The 21,055-nt window shown below is 47.1% G+C and overlaps 1 protein-coding gene across 7 annotated transcripts in view; it reads left to right on the top strand.

Moving 5' to 3' along the window:
• rbms3 (RNA binding motif, single stranded interacting protein) overlaps positions 1-21,055 on the top strand; it is a 298,844-nt gene that overhangs the window by 273,398 nt on the left and 4,391 nt on the right. For all 7 annotated transcript variants that reach the window (XM_030120522.1, XM_030120523.1, XM_030120524.1 and 4 more), the window contains 2 exons: positions 12,983-13,093; positions 20,004-20,093. In XM_030120522.1, the coding sequence (XP_029976382.1) occupies positions 12,983-13,093; positions 20,004-20,093 (201 nt within the window). The remainder of the gene's footprint in view (positions 1-12,982; positions 13,094-20,003; positions 20,094-21,055) is intronic.

Genomic DNA, 21,055 nt, shown 5'->3' on the forward strand with positions numbered 1-21,055 from the left:
ATCGCTTAAGACGCGTTATTTTTCCATCACCGGTCAAATTTTACACCAGCTGAATTTTGGTCCGGTTCTGATAACCACGTGGATTTATCTCTCCTGAGCATGCAGACACGTCTAGTTTTAATTTTGGTTTGGAGTTTATATGTGTTGGTTGTGCCAGGAAGCTATTTAGCGTCATTTAGCCGACCGCAGCAGCGCGAGGCACACTTTGGGCCGTTGCTCTGGGTTACTGGTCCAGACAGGAGACGGGGGGAAAAATTAATATTAATTAGATTTAGCTCACACAGTCTGCGACAGTCAGTCGGTCACATTGCATTCATCGGCCCTCAGTCATTCTGATCGGACTGGATGGGATATTTTCTTTTTACTGGCGTTGAGTTTTGGATAAAACTGACAAAAGCAGTTTTACTATTTAAGACAAGATGTTCAGGTTGTGGTTTAATAAAATTAAACAATCATCACATCGAAACTGCCTTCTACCTACAGCAGTGTTTCCCAGACTTTCCTCTTTTAACATCAACAAAAAAAAAACAGTGGTGGTTTAGTAAATTGTTTAAGGGTGAACATCTAAATTGATCCTCGCACCATAAATGATCTCATTTTGCTTGCTTAGAGGTTTTGAATCATTCTGCCAGAGGCTTCAGTGTTTGCTTGAGGCTTTTCGTGGCCCCAGAAGCACATTCAGCGTACTTTATTCTCGACTGTTCTCACTTTTTTTTTTTTTTTCCAATGAGAAGGAAAGCTGGTGCGAGTCAAGGACGACAACACACAACCGACTTTAGAGAAGCCGGACTGTATCAGAGCTGAATACACTCCTCAGTGCCGTCCCCACTTATTCCTTCAGAGGCTTGCACTACAGAGAGCGCTGCGCTATTTTACATACGCTCGCTATTTTTGAAGGCCTCACATAAATGGCTTAAAATATAGAAAATAATTTAAAAAAACTGTATACATGTTTTCTTTTTCTCACCGCCCTGATGGTAGCTTTAAGACGGTTTCCTTTAAATGTGTTTATTTTCTAACGTTACCTCGAATGACCCACAGAGCCGCATAATTTACCCCACGCTTCAATATCAAAGTTCACTGTTCTGTGCTAATGAGCGAATGAATATGTAAATGGAGAAACAAGTAGCCTCCATAATTAGGATTTATGTCCCAAAATGTTTTTGCAGCACGATGCAGAGCAACAAAACTGACTGTATGTCAAAAGACTGAAAAGTAACTTAGAGTTACTTTTTGATGATTGCATTAAGTTATTAGGTTTTATCATTTGGTTGTCAAAGAAACTTGAAGATGCGAATGTACCTGTGTTAAAATGGATTGTTAACATCAGTGAAAAGAAAAAAACAAAACATGATAGTGGACTCTCCAGCTGCTGGTCCAGCTCTGCCCCCCCCCCCCCCCCCCCCCCCCCCCCCCCCCCGCTGGGACCATTTACCACTCGGTCCCTACCCATCTCGCTTCCACTCCCGCTGCGGGACGGTGAACATGTAATCTGGGCGCAGCGGGCCGGCGGCCAGGCAGACGCACACCACACCCAGCTGCAGCCGGCCGCCCAGCCGGCGCTTCAGCTGCACCACTTCCTGCCTCCGCTGCGAGTTCCTCCCCCGCTCACCTTGGCACCTCTCACCTCCCGCGCCTCATCAACTCCTCAGCCGGAGCCGCGCTGTCTTCTTAGCGGGATCGGGGCCGGTTCCCAGGCCAGCGGCATTAATTTACAGCCTCACATGAGTGACGCTCCAATCTCACAGCTCAGCATGGAGAGATCGCCGCCTCAGTCTTTTTAGAGGGATTAAATATAGGTGAAATTCACCAAATGTTCCTGTTCGGTTCGATTAAAAGATGGTAAAATGTTCTCTGATTATTCAAAAGCACAAATGGCCACAATATACTCAACTAAATAACACAGTAAAAAAAGTAATTTTTATATTGAACAAAGCCACAAACACATAAACCCTCCGGTTAGTGGCTCCAAAACGTACCGATTGAAGTTATGACGTTAAATCCGATGATTTAAAGCAGATTAAAACTTCGTGAGAGTTCGATGGAGCAATAGACAAACATTCAGACTTTCTAAGTTTGCCGTTCTCAAGAATCCACTGTTGACGTGAGCCATGTGAACGCTCTAAAAATACGACTGAGCTGGAGTATTTGTGTAGAGCGCGGTGAAAATTTCCCCCGATCCCCCGAGCGAGTGGGATCAGCAGCTTCTCGAGCTGTTTGCTTATGATGTTGATGGCTGTGTTAGATAAACTGAAATAATTGTGTGGGTATTAGGATAATATCAGAGTTTTCTTTTTTTTTTTCTTCATATATTTAAGACTTCAGATTAGATCATATTTGGAAATCATGAAAACCAGGAGATTTTCCAGGGTTTACATAGTTTCCCTCGCCTGTGTGTTTGTCCCTGCGTGACTCCACTAATGCAGTGCATTCGAATGTTGCTCGTCTCTGGGAGTCGTTCAGACTATTAAGTCATCTGTTGTTATGCTTTTCCTGTCATCACATCCACTGAATATACACAACCTCATGGCCCGTGTTTGTGTAGCAGCCCGTGTTTGCCCGATGCATGTTTGTGTGTGCCATATGTGTGGTCCACGCCGCGTATTCCCAACCAGGCCGCACAATGCGTGACAGCCATCCATCTTCAAACCGTATGTCAGGAGGTCTCTGGGAGCCCCTTGGCAGAAGCGGCTAGCGTACGGTGGCCTACGTCTCGTCCCGCCTGCGTGCCAGCAGTCGCCACATGGCCCGTATCCATCCCCGTGGCCCCATCCGCATTTTGTTCCAGAGGCTCTTTCTGTCACCGAACGGCTGCTAGGTGCTAACCCCAGCTGCCGCGGCCTTCAGCGGATCATGTCGGCCGATCCGTCTCCCTTTACGACCCCCGCGCTCGCGTCGTCTGCAGCAGACCACCGTCGACCAACCGGCCCAGCGAGTCGTGTCAAATTAGCCAGGCGCCCCGGCTCTGGATGCTCGCGGGGCTTCTCACGGCGTTAAAAGCCAATTGATCGTGCCGCTAATTGGAGGCTTCTTACTCGCGTCGCGTGTTAAACCAATGGCGCGTTGCGCAATGGCGCTCCTTGTGTCTGGGCAATATGGAGGAAGCCGTGCATGAAAGGGGAGGCGGTGGTCACAGGTTGCCTGTCAGATGGATGCAATGGAAACTAGTGGAAGTGAACCAAATCCAATAGAACGGAGAGGAGGCTAACAGTAGCTTCATATGATGCAGTGGATAATTAATAATCGTTTAACCAGAATAACATTGAAATATTGAGCCTTGGTGGGGTGACGGAAAGGTTACTAATAGCTGAAGTTTAAAACTTTATGAGGAACTTCTGCATTTCTTCTGGTTAGCGCTCGAATAGTATGAGGTTGTTGGTTCGAATCTGGGCCAGGCCTGATGATATTTTATCGAGTCTCGCCTTGAATCTGGAAAAAACTCTTAAAATACCTGCATTGGGTTGAATGTAGCCTCCACGTGGGACCAGTTTAATTTTACTGTTTGGTAACTGGAATGTGCTCCCCTCCCTCAGTTCACACTGAGGTCGGTAGCATTTTTCTTCATTAACTAAAATCAGTTTGCTTCAGGTCAAAGGTTGAGGAAGTGAAATTGTGAGTGCTCCGACTTTCAACATGAACCTTCGCAGACACCCAAACAGGGTGGAATTAGTAAACAGCACCAGAATATGAAGCACCTTCACATCAAAACTCCTCACACTGGTGGCAACGTGTGTTTTTCTTTTGACAAACCTAAATCCAGCATTAACCGGTTATTATGGCTTTCATCTTCTTTTTCGGAGGTAAAGAAACGGAAGGCAGCTGACTGCGGCGTCACTGACAGGTTCACAGCGTTTCGACGTGTTAGAGGGCAGTTTGAGAGCACAACAGAAATCGGCGGATCTGCCGCTGTTCTGACAGGGAAAATAAACCTTCATTCGCCGTACAGTATTCACATCTGAGGCGAGTATACCCATGACACAGAGTTAAGAAAAATATCCACAAATCAAAACAAGCATTGTCTTAATAGCCGTTGTTTGAAATGGCATTGACAGGTAGAATTTAAATGCGGTGAATAAATTAGTGATTTGTGTGTACCGAACGGTAGAAAACCAACAACACAAGCAGACGTGTCAGTTCACTCTTACCGGAACTGTAACTTCGCTGGAAGCAAGAAACGATGAGCTAAAGAATCTGAGACGACACCCTGTGTCCTGCTGTAGTGGATAAATATGGCAATTATTTTTAACAGTTGTATAACATTACATTGTGGGCAGAAAAAAATAGATTAAACGTGACACCATGCACATATAAATACATATATATCAAATTTAGCAAGCGGACTTGAAGCGGACCCGAACTGTTGTGAACGGCAGCATCTGCGAGGACAAGATTCAATCACGATCAATTATGCATGTGATCGTATGTCTTGAATACAAACCAAATTCTCTTTCTGGCAACATATCAGGCTGCAGATCAATTTGAAGCAAGGCCTGCTATGTTTATTATTAGCTACCGGTGCTCCCTGCTTGAGACTAAAGAAAACTTGCAGCGTCTAATAATAAGAGTGTCGATAATTGTGTGGTTCTGAGCAAAGAATGATTCAGTTAACATGTGCAGACACATCAAATATATATTTATGATATTTGAATATTATTTGAGTTCTCTGCTCACATGTTATTAGAGTTCTACCAGGCATGTTCAACTGGAAGACGACTGGCTCAGGAAGTGCTGGAGAGATTATCTCTCTTAGTTGACAAAATTACACAATTATACATTTGGCTAATTTATCGACAACAGTTATTCCACCACCCAGAATCAAACCAGGTTCCTCCTGCTGTGAGGCAAGACTGTTAATAACACCACCTCGGTGCTGCTCGGTTAATATATAATTCATTGGAAATGATAGCTGACGTGTCGGGTGGCAATAAATCCAACTGCAAATATTTTGAGCGAGACTGGGCTTATTGCACAGCAAACAGAGAGCGTTGCAGCATTGCAATGCACCGCTCCGGCGAAGGTGTTTGTTTGTATGTGACTAGATTAAGTTTGACAAGTCTATCCATACGAAACTGGACTTCGTCTGGCAGAAGAGCCGCCACTTTGTTTGGTAGTTACAAAGAGACACTGAGCGGAGAGCAGTTTTCAAAATTTATTTATCCCCAATTAATGGGCGAGACGCACTCGGCTTGGCGCTTGATAGAAAGTGACAGTGTTTTTTAAAGTGGACAGCTAAATGAGGCTGCAGGCGTTGCACTTCTCTCTCGATTCCCCCCCCACCACCCCGGTCTTCGTTTTCCCACGGTCTCTCTCCGCTCTTCTCTCAGATGTGGGATGTCAGAACCGGACGGCCACGTTCCTCTTCATGCTCTCCGTCCCGACCAGCAAATACAAATGCTCGTCCCGCATGAAGATGCACAACCGCATGAACACATATGGCCGGAGTGCAGCAACACAGTCCGTATAAAGGCGGATCTCACTTACACACAGATCATCAATCACACACGCACACACTCTGAAATTCACTTCGCACTGCCAGAGAGCGTCGGGGTAAGTGCAGTGCCAACCATGCGCAGCATCGCTGTCTTTCCCCCTGACTTATCCATCCTTTTTTCCTCCTCCCTCCCTCCCTCCTCCTCCTCCTCCTCGTTCAGAACTGTATGTACGTCTGGCCCCGACGTGCCGGAGGTGAATTACTGGATTCCTCACTGTTGCGCCCCGGCAGAGATTTTTTTTTTTGAACAGAAACTCGGCGGTCCTCTCAGAGCGAAACCCATAACTATCCGCCCTCATCGGACAGGGGTGAATCAGTGCGCTGTGTGATACCCATCTCTCCGCTTGACATTAAAAACGCTCCGCGGACTCAGAGGGGGAACATTATGTTGGTCTCACGGATTTGACTGGCGAGGCAGAATTCGAGACAGAGCTACTGTCGCCCTTGAGTTGCTCTCAATGCTCTCTATCTCTTCATCCCTCCATCCCGTCCATACGTGTCTGTTCCATACCCCTTTCCCTTTGTCTCTCTTCACCCTTCCTGCTTCTCTTTCTCTCCCCGTCTCTCTTCTCCCCGCTGTCCTTTCAGAGCACAACTGCAGCTACTGTGCCGCTGCCAGGAAAAAAGAAAGAAAAACCTGGAATCGTCGGTTCTGTTCAGGGTTAATGTTTCATACATATAGGAGAGATATTGTTGCAGAGCCACTGGTGGACTGAGAAGGAGACTGAGCAGCGGTATTTGTCCTGTAAGCTTTTGGATGTTACCTTGACAAATTTTGCAATGACGGCAAAAATGCATTTTGAGTCAAAAGCTGCCATGCTTTGGTGGGCCGGCCTTATTAGCTCTCTGTGTTTTTTAATTGGATTTCTAATCTTCTACGGCTTTTTGTAAATAGAGTAAATATTCTGGAGAGACACTTGTGTGTGAAATGATCCTTTTTTTTTTTTTTTTTCCTGCAAAGTCAAGTCAGGGAACCGTTGATAAATGAGCACAGTCCGACCACGGAGGAGAATGGACCTCCCACGAAGACATGACAAATACTGTTACATGCTTCATCTGGCACCGCCGTCCTCTCAAACACACACACGTGCACTTGCACTGACACACCACAAATCCCACCAAATAATACGTTCCTTTAAAAGGACATGTTTGCGATTTCGTCTTTGAAACAACTTCATTAATATCATTTTATACGCTGTGTTGGAGATTAAGAGATTGATTTAATTTTTAGTATGGCTGCCTTCGTGTTACTGTGTGTTTGGTACGCCTTGTGGTGGACTGGTGAGTTTTCCAGTCCGCCCTGTCTGCACCATCAGGTGGTTGGAACTGGCTCCAGCGCTGCACAACAATAGAGGATAGAGGATAAAGCAGTGTGAGGGACAGATATGGATATTATCATGGATATAATCAGAAATGACTGTACTTAATAGTTTGTTACTGTTCTTGTTTTCATATGCAGAAGAAATACCTTTCAAAGTAATCACCTAATCAAACAACCGTCATTCAACCTGTCCCCAACCCAACCAATCAGCCAGCCAACCAACCAACCAACCAACCAACCAACCAACCAGCCAACCAACCAACCAACCAACCAACCAACCAACCAATCAACCAACCAACCAACCAACCAAACCAACCAACCAATCAACCACAATTACCCAAAACAAACCAGTCACTCGATAAACCATTAAATCAACTTTTTCAAGAATTAAAAAATGTCCTAACCTGAGCATCTTCTTGAAAGAAAAAACAACCTTTCATGCCGACCAGCTTACTTTACACAAGATATTATTTGTTAGACTTGATATCTAAAGTACACCGAGTCTTATTCCCAGTTTATCAACTATACCAGTTTATATTCTGCTCAGAAATCATCTGTAATTTCAGTCCACAGTGTGTCGGAATTCATCTTTTGAAAATGACACAGTAGTAAAAACACTCCTATGTAGTGTGTAAATCAATCCACATCCTTTGAGATATTATAAATGATGGACGGACAAATTAATCAATAAATGGAAGGTGGCTGATCCGTCATCCCTCTCATTGTCGATTCATTGCAGAGGACGGGGAGATAGACAGCAGATAAAAATCATTGCCACGATGCCAGAGGTGAGAAATCCTTCATCAGGATCAGTTTCCATTAGTTAATCTGTTGACATACATTTTGTTGGTCGCTCAGTCGCTTCAATTTAGCAGTAATGGTTTTCTCTCCCCTGAAGGTCCTTATTATGCTTGCAATTAACATTTTCCCAAGCAATAAAAAAAAAAAATTTGATTTGAAATGTCTGTGCGATGACAAAGACCAAGATAAGCTTCTACACACATCACTGTCAACTTGTGAGGCTTCATTCATTGCTATTCATCCGTGTGCACCGGCTGGGTTAAATGAAATGAAGGGTTCACATTCCCAGCTCCGTCTGTGGCACGCCGGGTCTTGCAGACAGACTAAGTTGTTAATAGCAGGACAGCCCCAGTAGTCTGCTCGCCCCAAGGAGGGATTCAAGCTGCAGATTAGAGTGAAAGACCCAGGATGCCGGCTCCCTTTTCTGGGCTTACATGAATAGAGGGCCGCCTGAGGCCATCTGGGAGGCTGCGGCCGCGTCTGAGGGTCGGCGAAATAAGACTGTTTGGGGCGACGCTGTGAACTGTAAATCAGAACAAACACAGAAACACGATAAATAACTGCACAGGCACTCGAATTCGCGTGAGAAACGCAGAAACCCCACCCACAGCCGTGCTGCGTTTCACTGCAACAACAACAAAAAAAATGCTTGTGTGGTTTCTACGGATACGGTTTCATGACCCGCCCCGCGCGGCCTTCAGGTGCCCACAGTATTAGGGGGTCCCTGGAATCCTGCCCTGTATATAGTTACCACTCAATCATCAGCAGATGTTTTATAACACAGGGCTTTCCACCCGAGAAACGTCTGGCTGAATAGATGTGTGTGTTTTATAACTTTATGTGTTGAAAAATACCCATGTAGTACTCAAACTTTTATAGAATTACCCAAACCCCCATAGCAATAAGTGTCCCGCGGCGTTCGCTTCGCATTCGAACGGAGACAAAACGCACGAAACACGTACAAACGCCGGCATCGGGATCCAAACCACAGAACTTCACGTGGAGCGGCCGACTGTCAGACGGAGCCAGGAATGTGTTGAGTCAAGCGCGGGGTCTTCTTTCATGTGAGCGGCACAAGTGATGCTTTGTTTCTGTGCACCGGGCTCCGGAGTACAGCCTCCGTCACTGTTTGATCTTTTAAAGCATGTCTTTTTTTTCTTTCTTTCTCCAGCCTGAAACATGAAACACTTTCATTAAAAATAAATAAATAAATGACTTCTCATTCCCGCCTCAACAAGCGGGTCGGGATGTGCATTTTTTTAGCGCCGTGCACGACGCGGGTTACAATAAGTAGATGTCGACTTCCCGACAGTGAGGCATATGGTTGGGGAAGGTGTGAGCGCGCTGCTCTTTTTGGGGCCTCAAGCTATTTCATTTACTGCAAAAGAATGGCCTGAAGGTATCGCAATATCAACAGCAGCGTAGATAGGCCACAGTGTAGGATATCATAGCCTCGAACAGTGATCAGCGCTTCGCTGTAGGGATGATGGGAGTGTGATTTCAGAGCCGAAGCTCATCCGTTCCAGCATGATCAAAACTGGACACTATAATGTTGATCTTTTCTAGGACATTTCCGCAGGTTACAAACTATAAAATCTCCCTTTACTCACACAGAAATGAAAGAGTTTCTGCTCCATTTTGTCAAATGTCACTGTGTGACTGCGACAATAGTCACTGTATGACCTTGTAATTCTTTTTTTTTTTTTTTTTTTTTTTAAGATAAGACCCTGCTGGACATATTGCTACGTAGAATCTGTGCAGGTTCGGATCAGAAGCTAAATTACCTACACGGCCTCCTGCACACTGTGGAGATCCTTCAGCCTTAATGCATCAGGCAGTAAAAGCAGCCACCACTTGTGAGACGTTTATGTATTTGCCTCACCTGTTTTACAATTGTTATTTCCTGATCTGCCAATGGAGAGGCCATGTAGTGAATATGAGCCGATCCAAGTAAGTGTTTAAGTCATTGGACCGTCAATAGTTACTTGTAATGAGCAGCCGTTAAAAAACATTGTAGGTCGTAAGGTTTTTTTGTTTTTTGTTTTACTAGATTTCTTATTTACTGTCCATTGTCTCTGGTCATTGAGTGTATATCAGTGTATTTTACAACCATAGGAGCTGGTATCGCCTTCTCTCCTGTCTGGAGGAGGATCGATACAATCTTAAGCAAGATGGGCTGCACACACACGCACAAGCACATAAGCTCACTCACACACTCGCCAAAACGCGCACACACTGAAGGACTCCGAACGTCAGCTCACGTATTGGTGAGGGATCCGTCTGCGGCGCCCATTAGCATCCTCCTCCTTTTTCTCTTCCTCATATCCACAGAGGACGAATCAAAAGCATGTTTTTGCCTATTTGTGTCAATCTCCTTCTTATTTCCTTTTTTTTTTCTCTGGAGCCTGTCAATGGACAGACACTCCACCAGACAGACAGTGGAAAACACACACACACACACACACTAAAACCCCCTCTCTCACAGACACTCGGTCTCACAAACACAGAAAATCGAAATCACAAATCGGCTTAACTCTCCCTGACACGTCTGTGAATTAAGCCTTTCCGTTGCTCTCCTTTTCCCATTATACAGGCATTGTCAGCGGCTGAATCAGTAACAGGTAGCCCACAGCTCCTGCTGCTCCTCGCTCTCCCTCTGTGTTCCTCGGCCCTTTCTCTCCGATTCCCTCTCCTCCCTTCCCCTTTCACCTCCTCGAGCCTCTTTAGTCTTCCCCATGACCTCCATCAGCTCTTAATCATCTTCTTTTTTTTCCTCTCGTCCTTGCAGAGCGTTCCTCCTCGCGTTCTCTCAGCCGCTCTTTGTCTGTCAGCCAGCGTTGGCATCGCATTAGGCAATAAACATGGTACATTTTATCCCAACAAACTGCATCTGTGACTTGTTTATTAGCTCGGCTATAATCATTTAGTCACATTTCATTTCCATATTGGAAGTTATTTCTGTAATCCAGTGTAAATTGAGTGTGCCGTGTTAACAGTAGGCTGCAGATTTCCACCATGCAAGAAAACGAGCCAACTTCTGTGGTGGAAAAAAAAAAAAAAAACTATTTAATTTTTAATTAATGTAGAAATATGATAACACAGCAGAGTGGGGTTTATGTGGATGACCCATTTCCTGTGTAACTACAAAGGAGCTCATTCAAAGGAAACAAAAACACACCATTCTTTGTTTCAGTCGATTTCTACTCTGATGTCTTGAGATAAGATTCCATTTCTTCTGATTCATCTCCACACTGAAACTTTAATTTAATGATCGGTAGGGTCCCATTTAGCAAACACGCGATCACTAAACTGACTTTGCCCATTGCAGGAGGCCTTGAAAAGGAGAGCGATCTCGGTATTCCGCCCAGCTATTTAGCTTTTTTTTATGTGGAGTTGTAATTCCAGAAAGGATCAGATGAAGTCGGGGAGGGAGGGGGGATGTTGGGAGCAGAGGGAGGCATGAGAGAGAGTTAGCTGGCTGAGTTCTGAACGCAGCGAGTTGACAAGCAGAGCGATTCTGACAGGCTGTGTCTGCACAGTTTGTTCTCCAATAGGCCCACACAGAGTCGCCAGTGGGGTGTGTGTGTGTGTGTGTGTGTGCGCGCGCACACACACTCCCATCAGATTTGCAGCTCGGAGCCGGTGTTCTTCACACTCGCGCACGGAGGCTGGTACACACAGTGTGTGGAAGGCTCACACTGGGGCACGCTTACAGTACACACACACACACACGTACACACACACACACACATAAAGTGAGAAGAGAGGAGTGGTTCTGAGCGCGCCCCTCCCTGGGCTTCAGCGCCAGGGAAAATGGAGCTATCATGACAAGAGATGAAAGAGCAACAATGGTTTCATCACTTTCCCTCATGTTTCACTGCGCCATGAAAAAGAAGCTCCCGACGTTCCCACCCGCCCGTCAGGGAAAGCACGCTGTGCATTATTCCGAGTGGGGAGGCTCAGAGGCGAGTGCGAGTCGGCGTGGGAGGGACGGCGAGAAGACACCCTCTTACCACCACCAGCCAGCCGCAGAGAAACATGCTGTTGACTCGTCGGCAGCGGATATTGATGGTTTTGATGGACCAAAGACAGAATATAGTGTGTATTGATCTTGAAAATGTCCCAGCGTTGTGCTGCTGTTTATTGACGCCGCCTCTCTTTCCTCTCCTGACTTGGCTGTCCTCACGTTGCCCCCGGCTCGACCCTATTTTTCCCCCTCTCCTTTCGCTTTTATTGCTTTTATGTATTTTTTACAATTCCATAACTTACCTAACTTTTCATCTTTCTTCTTACTTGACATTCTCTTTTTCTGTCCAGCTTCTGTAACCCTTCAGCACCCTCGCCATCTCCCTGCAATACACCATCTTCAACTCGAAAAAGAACCGTTTATCTGGTTTTTCGTGATTCTGGCGTTCGCCGCAGGTCAAAAGCTGGAGTCTTCGGGTAGAACCGTGCGGACGCGGTGTGAATGTCACTTTGTCCCGTTCTCACTAATGTGGTATTTCCAGGATATCTCGGCGTCGGCTCCTAAGGTTTTGTACACAGTCGGTCTCGACTGAAGATTTGATGAGATTTTAGTGGGTGAAGCTTAGCGGTCAAGTTCACCGTGACCTCAGAAATTCTTCAGAAAATCTCGAGGCAGTTTATCCGAGTTTTGGCAGATCGCTGCGCTCAAATTCAAAGATACCCTGATTATGTTTGTATTGGCAAAAAGGTTGAATTTGTATAAATGCACTTTGCCACGCTTTAGAGATTCAGATAGAGATCTCACTGCCTGCATTTAATAAACTCCAAGGAAATAGCTCTACAAACAGCTGTAAACAATAAACACAACTCGGGTCCCTGATACTGCTTTGGAGAAGAAAACATGTATATGGAAAGTGTTGCCCGTGAGGCTGGCCACTTGTTTACATTAACATTGCAGTGTGACCCCTGAAAAAGCGGAAAACACTGCGTGTTAATTATTTATCCGGTCTTTGGCACTATTGTTTTCCTATACCTCAAGATGGTAATTTACTACCCAATTACTAAGTGGATCTCTCCGGAAAGCCCTGCAGCAATTCCCCCGGGTTCGGTTCACTTGTTGACTCTGACGAAAGGTCAGGTTAGGGTTTGCCTGAAAGGTCAAGTCACTCTGGCTTTATTTTTTTGTAAATACACTGTATCAGTGGAGTCTGTTCCTAATGGCTTTGTTTACAATCCTGAGTCGACGCTCTTATTGGTGGCAGTGAGTAGAGTCGTCTCTTTATGAATCTTTTGTTTTCCCCTGTTGATACTGTTTGAACTTGGATGTCAATTATAAGTAGAAAACGAGGACTTTCACCATCAGTTTATTTTACCTTTTCTTTACCTTTTCCGTCCTTCCCCAGGGTGCAGTGATCACGCCAGCCATGGACCACACTATGTCCATGCAGCCTGCCAGCATGATGGGCCCTCTCACCCAGCAGATGAACCATCTGTCCCTGGGCACTACAGGAAGTGTGAGTCCCCCCGCACACACCGGCACCTCCAGTCGCCATAATCGACTTGAAACAACTGCAGCGTTGACCCAGAGATGAAAAATACACACACCTGCAACTGCCTCAGAAAAAGACAGATGAAACAGCCTCATCCTCATCTGCATGTTTCTGGAGTTAAAGTAGTTTTAGAAAAGAAGCTCGATCAACCAGAGTTGATTTAATTTCTCCTTTCTGCCACTGATGCATACGCTTTTCCTTTTTTAAGTGACATCCATCATTTTGAAGTGGAGGCCAGCTGTTTTTTTGTTTTTTGTTTTTTGCTGTTATATCACGCCACTGTGGAAATGTAACACAACTGAAAGTCGACATGTGGGGAAACCGAAAATCAAATGTTAGCAAAGAAAGTGGCGGGTGTCCCCTCGCAGTGTTTGCGCAGGTCAAGACGACCACGCTGGAGCCTTTTTATCCCGGGAACATTGCTCATGTTGTTCAGAAATGAAGTACACACTGAGCAGGAGATGGATTTTAACGTTTCCTTTCTAGAAAGCCAAGTCTTGGTAGGCCGTCTCCACATGTGCTCGGCCATGGAGCCGCCGTGTCATTTGTTTGAGACTGCATGCATTCACCGCCAGACACTGAGAGAGCATATTTCCTCCCTGATCTTCCACATTAAACAGATTTCCTGTGAAGCTTAACAGCGTGACAGGGCTCTCTGTTCTCCACCTTCCTCACTTTCACCCTCTAATTCCTTTTTTTTTTTTTTCCCTCGCACTTTCCGTCTCCGCCACTCTCTAAATCACACATCAGATCCATCAGTCCAACAGTTTTTCTTATTCCACAAACTCACCTCTCGTCTCGCCCCTTAAACCGTGGACTCCCCCTTCCCTGTTTTCAGGATCAAGTCGACTTAGAGGTGTCACACAGTTCTGAAGCCTGACTTCCTGCCCTAACCCTGCTGCCCCGGGGCAGGCGAGCAGGCAGCTTTGCTCCGGCGCGATGTTTGATCTCTCTGTGTGCGCCTGATTGAAACAGTGCTGGTATTGTACAGTCGGCCATGTGTTTCCAGGTGAGCTGTCAGTGACTGTGACGCCATGTTGGCTCTGTCAGAAATGCCTATTCCCTAATCTGCCCCAGCTGTGCTAACAGCCAGGATTAGAGACGGGCTAATCTACGATGATGGCTTCTGATGTTTGATGGGTTGTATTAGAGGAGAAAGTGGGTTAAGGAACTCTCTCTCTCTCTCTCTCTCTCTCTCTCTCTCTTGCCTTTTTCATGTCTGCTCTGCCCTCGCCACCTCTCCCCTTTCTGGCTGCTTAGCTTTCCCGAGGCCATGTGCTGCGTAGCATAACTTCTCTATGGCTGAGCGACACACACGGCATGCCACACTTGATCTCTGATGGGAACTGAGATGTGTTTCCTGTAAAGCCGACTCTTGCGCCAGATGTGAAAACCCCCCCTTTATGCTGCTTGATTGGCGAAGGCCTGCGAGGGAGCCGGGATCTCTAACTATCCGTGTAGCAAACTGGACGTGACACCGCATACTCTCCGCGCACATTCCTGGAGTCTACACACATGTGGCGGGGTTGTTTTGATTGTCCCCGGCGGTCACGTGACTCGACTCCAGCACCTGCAACCAGCCGCATCTCCAGAGTCAACAACTCATCACGACCGCCGCTGGCCCGCGGAAGGAGAAGCCACACCTCAGAATACTCTTGGCTGTTCCCGGGCTCGCCGCGGCTGTTTGTGCATGGCTGCGGCTGCCTGCTCCGCTCCCAGAGAAAAGAACCAGATGTTCCCAGTCCGCCCAAGCCGTGACACTGGTGCGGTGACCGGAGCTTTCCGAGAACGCTGTTATTTTGCAGCGCGGATCAGATCGTAGGGTTCGGCCTCCAAAAAGGAGTGGCGAGTGGGGGGGAAAAAAAAAAAAAAAAAAAACCTCACCTCATAACATCGAAGCGTGGATCGCTGCCGCCTGATGGTCACTGCCTTGGAATTTAGGAGCTTCACCAGTATTTCTGTTCCCAAGGCGCCCGGCTCCGTTCGGTATCTGTCTGGCTCAAACAACTTGATTCCAGAATGCTAAACCTCAGGCCTGCTGTTTATGGATGGCACACATAAACATGCCATCCGTGCTGCTCGGTGATTTATTCCGCCGTGTTTGGTGCATATTGCTCAGTTACTGATTTATTCACCATCTCCAAGCTCTCACCACTTAACAGGAGTCTATCTGTCATGCCTTGTGTGCCTGTTAGTTGCTGTACGTGTGTGGATGTGCATATGTTCCCTGTGTCATTTTAGTATTTGTGTGTGTGTGTGTGTGTGTGTGTGTGTGTGTGTGTGCGCCTGTGTGTGCGTGTGTGTTTTTGTGTGTCGGCAACACGGTGTTTGACATGACAAGAGGTGACCTTCCTTCTGTGTTCTCCATCCTCTTCCTGTCATGGCATGTAGAACCCAGGTCTCTGTTGTCATGGTGACAGCGGTGATTGACAGCGCCCGTGTCCCTGGGAGACAGATTTGTATGAAGTGCTTTCCTCTATCATCTCAGCCGTTTCCTTTGGTTGTTTTTTTTTTTTCTTTGGAGCAGTTGAGGACAGTATGTTTTTCTGCATCTCCATAAATGCACGTGGCTATATTTACCCTTCGGCCACGCCGAGAAGTGCACCGAGCGTGCGCTCTCCTCCGTGTCTCCATGTTTAAACAGCCGACACACATGTTGAGTGCTGGGCGATTCCTCGTACCGCCGAGCTGTCTGGTCCCTGCAGGGCGATTGTGAGGAGAGGAACATCCCTTTTATGGCATTTTTAAATTTTACAATGCATTTTCAGTGTTTTTAAGAGCTCGCAGCCACGAACATTTCTTCTGGAGTGTCTGAATATGAAGCACTACATTTGAAGTTTTCCTCATTGAATAAAATTGTTGGTTGTGTTCCCGTAGATGTGAGCATTACGAGACCGATCCTGCGTTTGAGTTTACTCAGGATATGGCAACTGAATGCAGCGCAGATTTGTGGTTATTCACATGATAAGCCCCTGAAGTTGACTTGTTTTCAAGACACACCGACAATTTTAAAAGAGAAAATCTGATTTATTTGGGCTATTTTGTGTATTTTTTTTCCTTCAGTGAATGAATTATCTTATGCACAATTGTTTGGGTAAAAACAACCTACATCTTCATGAAAGTTTGGGGTTTCCATCAGAAAAAAATCTTCATACTTTTGCAGACGTGTGAGATTCGTTCACTACGATAAAGTTTAGTGTTTCCAAGAAGATACGACGTGCAGTAGCATCCTTCCATACCTGTGAGACGCAGTTCAACCTTTCATCCTTCAGAGGAGACATTTCAAACCCCGATTCGTTCCCGGTGAAGGACGCCACAGTGTCATCTGTTCTAGTGTTATGGGATATCATATGGCTGAGGCCATCTCTGTTCATGTTAACGCCAGCTGTCGGAAAAAGAAGACGGCACATGGCTACAATAGCAATGTGGTGTCTTTTCCAGCCCAGGTGTCAAATCATGTTCATTTACAGTCTTCAATGGAAAAATATACATAAACACAAACTTTGACCCTGAGTTGGGTGATTGGTTCCTTTAAATGTGAAGTTTGAATGTTTTCCCTGTGCATACAGGGGTTTTTAACTTCAGGTATTCTGATTTCCCCCCACAGTCCCAAAAAAACATGTGTTTGAAGTTTATTAGTGACTCTAAATTGCCTGTAGAGCAGACTTTATGTCTCCGCGTGAGAAAGGCTGGCAATCTATCCAGCGTGTGCCCTGCGTCTGGCCGCAGTCAGTGAGGATCAGCTCCGGCTCCCCTGCAACCATAAGTTGGATAAAGCCGTACGGAAGATGGATGGATGGGATACCGCAAAAACCTGTTTATTACCAGGATACGCAAGTTATAGTAAATGTTCAGCCTGGGGTTTGTTGCACACTGGTGGAACGTACGTATGTGCATCTGTGGAGGTTATGAGACGAACTATTTCAGGTACCATTAGTTCTTGTGGTAGCTTTCAGCTGCAGGCAGTGGCCCTAATAGTGAAATAGTAAATATTAGAGTAGCAAAAGTTTGTATTGTAAAAGCCTGCTGAGAGGAGTGTGCTTAAAGAAGTGACGGATTTTGCCCGTGTAAATCTCTGCAGGCAGGGCCTTAACAAAGCCTTGGGAGGAAGATATGAGGAGCTTTTGGTGGTGGAGTGGTGCAGGCCCGTGATTCATAGCCGTTGGTGTGCTGCTCCAATAGTTTCCATCGTGTCGGAGCCCCACAGCCGGGATCAATAGTCATCAGAGCCCATCCCCCACGCCGTTCTGACATTAATAACCTACACTGAGTAGCTGGATGCGCCAGCCTTGACCAACTGTTATCCTTCACCTTGCAGATGATACAACAGAACAACATGTCACCTCAGACAAAGACGGATGCGGCGGCTGAGCGACGGATGATTTATGGGGAACTTTTTTTGGTGACGTCCGGCGCCACGATCCGCCCACGAGAAAAAAAATGTTAAAGTTAGCCGAATCCAAGAGTTCGGCCCTTCATCTGTGGAGGCGCTCAACATAAATTAAAGTGATTGTGGTGGGGAGGACCAAGCCTCTGTGGCAGCAGTGCTTCTGTCTATGCTATGGATTTTCATCCTGGCATTGCTGCATTGCGGTGTGGATTTATACTGTAGTTATAGGAGTGTGTCATGGAGAGTGATGGCGGAGAGGAGGCTTAAGGAGTCTACTCACACCAGCCTCGTTAAGGAGCTATTCATGCCTACCGTTCATCAAACATACGCACACACCATCTGCTTCGGGCACAGGTGTGTGTGTGTGTGTGTGTGTGTGTGCATGTGCATAGATGTAAATGTGTGACTGTGTGCACGGCCGCGGGAGTGAAACACCATTTATGGCCAATTAGGGATGCTTTATATTACCCAAACCTGTCCCCTGACTGTGGACAGGGAAGTATTAAAAGAGTTGAAATTGGACAAAAATCATCTTTATCACCATAGCAACCCAATTCACTGGAGCCGGGCTTGACATCCCTCCGACTTGCCACAGCAGCGACTGCAGAAATATGCCTTTCCTCAACCTGCCACATTAAACAGGTTAACTAATGGTTATGTCAGGAGGAAAAAAAAATCTTATCTTATTAAATTTTCCTGTTAAATCTAATTTAAATTCCTTCTGCAGACCTGCGGAGAAATATAACATTTCAAATGGACATTCTCCCCATGACAGGGAGATTTTGATATTGCTAATTATCTCCTACTTCCATTCATTTGCTTTCATGCAGCCCTCACAGGTGAGCTTGCTGAATAAGTTAATGGGGGAGGAGAGACGGGGACCTAAAGTCCCGAGAAAAAATTGGTATGCATGGTTTCGATTCACCAGGGAGAAGGTCACTTCAACAATCTGATAGGCCCTTTTAGACGATAGCAGCTTGAAAGAGAGCGGGGGGGGGGGGGGGGAGAGAGGGAGAGAGTGACAGGAAGGTGAGACGGAAGAAGGGACGACACAGAGAGGTAATGCGGGAGTGTGTCGGGAGGTCTGGACGTGCCGCCTCGCCCCGTCCCGAGTGTGACGGGCCCCGGGGTGCGATAACCTTAAATTCACATGCTCAGACCCACACAGCTGCACATGCGAGCGCGCACTAACATCCATCCCAGGGCATCCTCCTGGCCATGTGTAGCAATGGTGGGGGAGTTAATCACCCATGTCCATGGCCTTTAGCTGCTCTCATTAGCGGTGAGCGGTGGAGCCGTACCCGATCCATTAGCAACGCTGCCGGTAATGACACTTCACCAGCACCGCCGGGCCCACGGCCAAGAAAGGCTTCGCAGCCCGGCGCAGCCCCTCCATTACCGCCTCATACTGCATACTGCCGCCACGCTCTTTAGCACTGGCAGGGGGACCGAGAGGCGAAAGAGGAAAAAATAAAACAGAAAGAAAGGGATTGTACTTCCCCTTTTTCCTCGGTCCGGAAGAGCAGCAGGAAGACGAGGAGAGGCGGGGAGGCAGCCTGCTGGCTTTTATCTCGGATCACATCCGCTGGCGCTGTACTGCAGCATTATCGTTCCAAGCTTCTTTGTCTTTGTCTTGATTCCTCACACACAGAGACACACACACACAGAGACACACAGAGACACATGTATGTGCTCCACACACAGCTGCACATGGGAGATCTCATATGTGCACAGCCCGACAGTGATAAGTCATGTTTTTATGCACAGGCATGTGTTAATTAAAAACAAGTGCACACACACACACACATACACACACACACACTCTGGGAAACCATGCTCAGAGGGGTGCACGTGTTCACCACACACACATACACAAAGCAACCACAGCAAGTTAGAGGAAAAAAGGCTGGCACAAAGTGCCGTGTCCTCATTCATATTGCATGTAAAAGCCCCGTGGCTGTCATGTAACCAAACCTGTGTCACATCTGTAAAATGGCCATCATGGAGCAAGCTAGCACCCGGTTAAAAGCCAGGACAGGCATGACTAAAGGAATATAGGCCACAGGCAACAGACCTCCTGCTTCTTCTTTCATGTCTCCCTCTCTCTTTCCTTCTCTTTCTCGCTCTCCTTCGTTCCCTTCAGCTCCATTTTTTTTTTCTTCTTTTTTTTTCGTCTTCTCAGCTGTGGCTCAGTGCATTTGCTTTCCTGTGAAGTCTTGGTGGGACAGCAGGACATCTCCTCTTCCTCCTCCGTCTCCTCCGACATTCCCTCTCCCGCTCTGCTCTGCTCGCCTCTTGCATGCACACATATTCTTTTAGCGCCCTCCAAAGGCCGCCAAGGGCACAGCAGCCTCCTGCTCCCAACAGTTCTGGGAGAAATTACCCTGAATGTTCCCTCCAGGGAGTGATAAATCAGGGTTTGATGTCTGAGAAGTATCAGATGAGGATTTCAACTCTTTGTGTGTGTTTTTGCTTGCCTTTCAGTACATGACTGCTGCAGCCGCCGCCGCGCCTATGCAAGGGACCTACATTCCCCAGTACACTCCTGTGCCTCCAACAGCCGTCCCTGTTGAAGTAAGACCTGCACGCATGCACACGGCACTTACCCTGAATCAAACCCCCGTCGCTGGGAAGACATCATTACCACTAACAGCCCAATCACTTGCACCAAAAAAACAAAACAAAACAGTACTCCCTTAACCACCAGTAGACTGAAAGAGTCATTAAACAGACAGATTTGGCTGCAAATTGCCCTCGTTCTTTCCAAACAAATGGCCTCACACCAGCGGCAAATAACAAGGATCAAAACTGCAAGGAAAGCACGGTGACTCAGAAGTTTTATCGTATTTGGGAAAGACGTTTGAAGTGCAGCGCGGACTTTCTGGCTTCCTCGGCAGCTGTCTGAGCTCCTGGCAGGTCTGGGCAGTCCAGCCTCAGAGATGATGAACGCGGATAGCGGGCGGGCCGACCGGCCGACCGGCCGGCGAGGTGAGCGGGCCAGCTGTCTGCCGGCTGACAGTGCGCTCGTATTCAGATGGACTATCAGTCGTGTATCAGATGACAGGAGCTGAAGTGAGACACAGTGCCGGCGGTGCCGTCCCCCCCACCTCCCTCCCTCCCTCCGCCTCCGTCAGCCGGTTGGGGCTGGTAGATAGCTGGAACTCATACATCCGTCAGCTGAAGCGCTCTGGTTAGCCCACCGGCCATGGACAGTGACAGTTTCCCCTGACAGACCCATTAGTCGCTCCTCCCCCGTCCCCCTCTCAGACTCCCACTCCTCAGAAAGTTGCCGTTCGCGCCGGTGAAGGAGCGGGATGAGGCGGAGAGAGATGGAGCCGTCGCGCGTAGCCCACGGCAACGCTTACCTATTTCATCCGCGGCGTTGTCCTCCCGGTGCCGGGGTGTAGATCACCGCGTCGGGCCGTGTCCGCGGGGCTGATGTATGGACAGGACACAGTATCCTTGAGAGCTTGTTAAAGGTGATTGAGATGAATCAGTGACGGGGACGATCCGTAACGCCGGGCTTAAGAGCCTGT

This window comes from Salarias fasciatus, chromosome 22, assembly GCF_902148845.1.
Source record: "Salarias fasciatus chromosome 22, fSalaFa1.1, whole genome shotgun sequence".
Lineage (NCBI taxonomy): Eukaryota > Metazoa > Chordata > Actinopteri > Blenniiformes > Blenniidae > Salarias > Salarias fasciatus.